A 6,199-nucleotide genomic window follows, 5' to 3' on the forward strand; every position below is an offset into this window, starting at 1 on the left:
ACCAACTATTTTCCACTATTAAGGAGAGAAATCGGAGAAGGGAAAGTATACTAGCAGGAAGGATTTGGATCAAATCACAATCCACAGCTCGCCTTAGGCTGGGACTCCAGTGGCAAGCCCAAGCTTAAAAACAACCGACCAAAACCAAACGCTTAACCGAGATCGGATTCGTAACAGTCGTTCCAGCGAATAGAAATTTGCAACAAATGGATTTGACTGAGCTGTGGGCAATCTTCGGGCCAGGGGTCGCGGGAGCCGTATTCGGAGCTGGATGGTGGTTCTGGGTTGACGCCGTCGTCTGCAGCTCCGTGAAGGTCTCCTTCGTCCACTACCTCCCTGGTATTCTCTCCCGCTCTCTCTCTCTCTCTCTCTCTCTTGGAGTCTCTGAGCCAATTATTGTATGTTTGTGGTATTAGGGTTTTCGATTTTGTGTGTTTGATTGATGGGTTTTGTAGGTATATTTGCGTCTTTTGCGGCTCTAATGTTCAATTGCGTTAGGAAAGAAGACATTGACTACTCTCCCTACGAAGAAGGCGAGTGGAGGTCTGGAAATCTCTCTCTCTCTTGTGCTGAGTTATTTATTTATATGTTTGTTTGTTTTACATTTTCTGATATTTTGCTGCCAGAATTGCGATTGATCTTTTGATCCAAATTCGAATGTTTCTCTGGTTTTGGAGTTTAAACTGAATGCTTTTTGACAATGTTATTAAATCATCACAACTTTGTCTCCCTCAAAAATGTAAGCACTTTAATGTTTGTTAATACACTGTTGCGGTGGTATTGGCCAGACATTGAGATTTAATGTCTAGAATAGCTAACAATGCTACGATTAATCATAAAGTAATGGAAAAATCACTACGGGTCTTTCAGAATCTGGGTACTTAATGCTGTGGTACTAGCTACATGCACAAAAATCAATCATAATTTTTTTTTAAAAAAAAAATCAATATCGGTTCTGTAGATGGCTAGAAGCTGGTTTTGCGTGTTGATGTGTAATGAAGATTGAACATGAACAATTTCTGTGCCTTTGGATTCAAATTAGTGTCTATATTTTACTAATTGATGGCGAATTTGTTATCTTGGTTAAATACTATAATGCTGATAATCTAGAAAATGGAGTGCTGAAGACAAAAGGTTTTATTTGTGCATGGTGAGAGTGACTTGGAGCTTTTAGTTGTGTGCAACTTGGTTTTTAAAGGGATTATGAAGGTTGAAAGCAGGAGGAATAAGAGGAGGCTTAGGATCTGGATTGCTTAAGAATTTGTCCTATGACTATGGATATTTTATAGGTGTGAGTGTGAACTCCATTTTCCTGATAAATGCATCAATTATTGGGTAACCAATGTGAAGCACAAAGAAAGCAGGAGGGTTGTGGTTAGGGAGGGAATGTGAAAGAGTCACACGTTACGAGCATTAGAAGTTGTGCAGTTTGTTGGACACCCATTGTTGAGTTGTTTTTATCAGTATGTCTGCATATGCATGAACACATACGTGGACATCCTTATATGGTACCCAGTTGTACCTTATATAAAAAAAGTTTGCAAATTGGAGGTGCATGCTCATGATGCGTGTGGAGTTTTTATTTGTCGACTAGGTCCATATACTAGTATTATCTCCGGAATGTATACTATTGAGTGATCCAGTTTATTCATCCATCGCAGGCCAACCTCTTAGAGGCTAAACAACATTGCAAGTTATCTCATAAAAATGTTATTGATTATATTCTCTAGTTGAAGTATTGTTCTTTCATGTTTGAATGAGTTTGGAAATGCTGAACGATAAAATCTATATCCTAATATGCTTTCATAGTACTCGAGAAATATAACTTGTCAAATGAAGTGATTGATGAATTGAGATTGGAAGTGCATAAAACCTCATTAATTATATGGAGAAATTGAGTATGATGTTCCTTTTAATTGAATTAAAAAGTGCAAATGAATGACTGCAGTCTTAGTACACTGGGTGTATACAAAAGTAACACCCATTTAATACCAGCATAGACTATAAGCTGATTGATTCTTTGTGTCAGCATGAATATGTATTTTGGAAGACAAACTTCCTATTTTTTATGCTAAGGCTATATTTCTTCTAGAAAATAGTGGTATACTTTTTGATCACTTAAAACATGTCACATACTGATATAATGTTCACATTCAGCCAGGATGATCAAATATGTAATTCTTAGAGTAATTCTTAACTTTGGAATTGAGTGGGAAAACATAGTGCACAAGTCAGTAAATTCAAGAACGAATTTGAAAGGGGTTTGGGTTGGGGAGGGTGAAAGCTATGAGTTCTAGAGAAAAATATGCTAATGTATGTTACTACAGAAACATTCATAATTTATGTTGTTTCTTTTATGAAATTATCGTCGTTAAGTTTCCAATACGGTCTTTCACTCACCATAACTTCCTCTCTTCTGAAAGGTGAGGTTGACTACTAGCTTGAGAATCCATAGTCCTTACTGTTTCTACACTAGTTTGCTTAAAGAGCTGTCAAGATTTATTCCAATGAGCTTTAGCTCAAATCATACTTCCTCCCTTTGTAGCAAGGTGGAGGGTGAGGTCATGGGTTCAAGTCTCACCGGGTGCGTGCGTAACTTATCAATAAAAAAAAGAGTTGTCAAGATTTATGGAAAATGTATTTTCTCGTTATCAGATCTATGATTGATGTTTGCCTACCATTAATGAACTTTATTCAGATTCTAACTTTACCTTTACCTGTTTAAATTTGAATATCTCTTTTGCAAAATTGTTAATGTACCTGAGAAACAGCTGGAGGTATAAATTTTATGTTGGAGGATTATATTAGACACAAAACGATCCTCCATAAATTTGTTGAATATAGGTTGTTTTATTTTCGAAATGCTTTTTTCAGCTATTGTCCAACCTTGTAAAGGAATATTTACATGGATCCATGTACTTTTTTATCTTCCAAGTAAGATTGCATTAATCATAAAAAGAACAAGTACACAAGGAGGTATATTTACACAGGTCCATTTACTTGGTAACAATATGTCATATCTTATGGTAGCAAAAAACTCTTGTCCAAGTCAAGAAAAAAAACAGACCTGTTGCTGGAATTGCCATGGCGAAGCATCAAAAACTATAGGACTGAGTATAACTGGTTTTATACATCATTGAACAATCATCATTTTTTACTTATCTAGATTTTGAAGAACACAGTCGTGTAAAAAGGCCACACGTGTAGCTCATTTTAAAGTTTTTAACATCCCTAGCCAAGGGTGGTGGAACAAATGTGTTTCCTGATCCAGCCTAAATCTAATTAGCCACCTCAGGCAAATTGTTTACAAGTTTTATGATGGGGTGGGATTAAGGGATCAAGGCTCAATCTGGTTCAGGATGGGGTCCGAGGGAGGTCTTGAGTTCCTGAATCCACCCTAGAACTGACGTGATATTTTCATCAAAGTATGACATTTTAATATTTTCTCCTCTATTCTCCCATGTCGGACCAAGTGTCGACTTGGGTAAATTAGTCAACAAGCAAAAATGATCTGAATACTTGATGATTTGACCTTTGCTCAGTTGGGCTATAGTGTAAACGTCCTTAAGCTTTTTATGCTTATAGATCATTTGAAACTTGACCAAAACTCTCTCTCTCTATTAGATTTGTTTATAATTTCAATGCCTTGACCTCTTCATTATGGTGATGGTATCTGTTCCATCACTTGCATGCTTTTCTCTTTGCTTTGACTGGGTTGATGGATGCGCTAACCTTCCATTGCTGCAACAGATTGAAGCTTTGGCTTTTCTTCGCTTATGTCGTGTCCTTTGTATCTCTAGCGGCATCAGTGGGTCTATTGATACAGGATTCACTTGTAACAACTGGCCCTTCGGTGTGGACGGGAACTGCGGGTGTCTTGCAGTGTGTGTTCGTGTTGGTCAGGTAAACAATATTTTTCAGGTTAAGATTGGTTTATTCATGGCACGTGTCTCCTAGTTATAAAATTTGGCAGCATGGCTTCAAGAACTTATTTCCACATCACTTCTGTTTTTCAGCTGAAGATAATAAGTAATATTGAGCTATAAGATCGTTTATTTGTTTGGCAAAGTTTTTGAAAAGTGTTTAAGGAAGAGTTTTTGAAAATGTAAAAATTGAGAAGCGTTTTTGGTTAAGGGTCAGATTTGAAAAGTGTTATTTATGGAAGCCACAAAATAAAGTTGTTTGGTAAACTTTTTACCGTTTCTGAAAAGAAAAAAATCTTACAAGTGTTTTCAAAACATAAAACAAAAAACAAAAAAAATAAGGGTGGCCATGCGGGCCAGATGCGGCCACCTCCTCTCCTCAGTTGATCTGTCTCGCAGTGCGGCCACTCCCTCTTTTTCATTAGGGTGGTTGTGTGGGTTATCTTTCTGTATTTTTTTCTTCTTAAAAATAAAATTTTTACTGTCACTCCATCTCCTCTGTTGATCTGTCTTTTGTTGTGGCCACCCGTTCTCCTCCTTTGATCCCCCTCTCTTTCCGCTCTCTATTTTTAACCCTTTTTTATTTTTTTATTTTTTTTTTATGAGTAACAAGTCAGCCTTCATACCTGAAAAAATAAACATGTATTCAAGTTATTCTTATAGGAAGATGTGGGAAGTTTTCAAAAAGGTATTATGTATTTTATTTTTTAAAAAGTGTTTTGTTGTTTTGAAAAGTGTTAGTGCTAGGGTCACATCTGAAAATCATTTGGTAATTAATTTTTTAATCCAGTGTTTGAAAGAGAAGAGTTTCTAAAAAGTTCACCAAACATAGCAGTGTTTATCCTTCACTTTTACTTGTTTTGAAAGCCTCTCAAGAATATTGTTTCAGCTATCAGGTTTGCTTGCTAGTTAAAACAATTGCGATTTGAAAACGTAGAAAATATGCATTTTCAAATTGCAGGTAAGGAGGTGTTTTTTTGAAAAGACACAATTTTAAAGGCTAAACTGAGATTTTAAAGGCTAAACTACGATTTTGCCAAACACTCGGCTATGTTTTTAAAAACACGTTTTTAAATAGTACATTTTAAGATCGTTGTTTTTAAATCGCATTTTTTGAAACCGCAAATCTAAACGAACCCTAAATCTCTGTCTCTCTCTCACTTGCGCGCACACACAAATGCAACCCTGCAAGAATTCACAAGCCTGGACAGTCACTTGTACAGACACATCCACAGATCCACACTGATTTCAATCCTGAAGATATATTTTTACATCGTTTGTTTTTTTTGGGCTGAATTCATACTTTATTTGAACACAAAAGAAGATGTAGGAGCTGTCCATCTTGGTATTGTTTTGAGTTTTTATTTTATTTTATATATAGAGAAATGTTACTTTTCAAATTTTTTCTTCAAAAGTTGGTTTCCAAATGATGTGTCACCATGGGATAGCCATGGTGACACATCATTTGGGAATCAACGTAGCACTTCGCTTTTTTATTTTTTTTATTTTATTTTAATTATTCTTATTTTTTGAGTAGTAAACAAGCAACATCATCCTTATTGTTACTTATCCAAAAAAAATCATCCTTATTGTTTTGGATTTTTTTTATTTTTTATTTTTTGTGAGTTTGTTTTGGATATTGAGCTACTAGTATTTTGTCCAATTCAAATTTTGTTTCCTGCAGTGGGCTGATTTATTGGACTGCTCATCCAGAGTAAAACTGAAGTGAAAGCTATGCTTTCCCTTTGCTGCTTGAAATTACAAGTGGGATTGCCATTTGTACATGTACCAATTTACGTATTGAATCAATGAGATAGAAAATAGTCTTTGTGTAAATGGTTATGTTGTAACAATCATGAGCATTAAAGTAAACCCAAGGGAACTCTTGAATTTGTGATGGTTGATATCTTTTTTACTTGAGAATTTCATGCTGTTCTGTGGAACTCTTTTAAGGGCCATGTCTCAAGTTCGACGATGCAAGAAACCCCAAAATTTTCATGTTTTTGTTTCGTTTTGGTTGCGTGATCTAATCTGTACTTATTCATGACTGGAATGTTCAAGCTCTCTCTCAAGGGGACAAGGATCCTCTCCACCCAATTCTTGATGCCATTAATGCAGCGTTGAGAAGTATCAAGATGAAACCCAGGTGTTATATTCAGTTATTGTATCTCACTTGGGTGATCTTTTTCTACAAGTAAATTTGAGAAGTCTTACGCCCTTGAAAAAGGAATAGGATCTTCTCCAGTTCATTTGAGGATCCTAATTCTTGGAAAAAA

General features: G+C 35.9%; 1 protein-coding gene across 1 annotated transcript; it reads left to right on the top strand.

Moving 5' to 3' along the window:
• On the top strand, positions 1 to 5,921 carry LOC132168076 (transmembrane 50A-like protein). The gene is made up of 4 exons (XM_059579150.2): positions 1 to 339; positions 456 to 543; positions 3,751 to 3,903; positions 5,608 to 5,921. Exons 1-4 carry the CDS (start codon positions 207 to 209, stop codon positions 5,639 to 5,641), a joined length of 408 nt encoding a protein of 135 aa, XP_059435133.1. The 5' UTR covers positions 1 to 206; the 3' UTR covers positions 5,642 to 5,921.
• The last annotated feature ends 278 nt before the right edge of the window (positions 5,922 to 6,199 follow it).

Source organism: Corylus avellana, chromosome 2 (assembly GCF_965113065.1).
Source record: "Corylus avellana chromosome 2, dhCorAvel1.hap1.2, whole genome shotgun sequence".
NCBI classification, from domain to species: domain Eukaryota; kingdom Viridiplantae; phylum Streptophyta; class Magnoliopsida; order Fagales; family Betulaceae; genus Corylus; species Corylus avellana.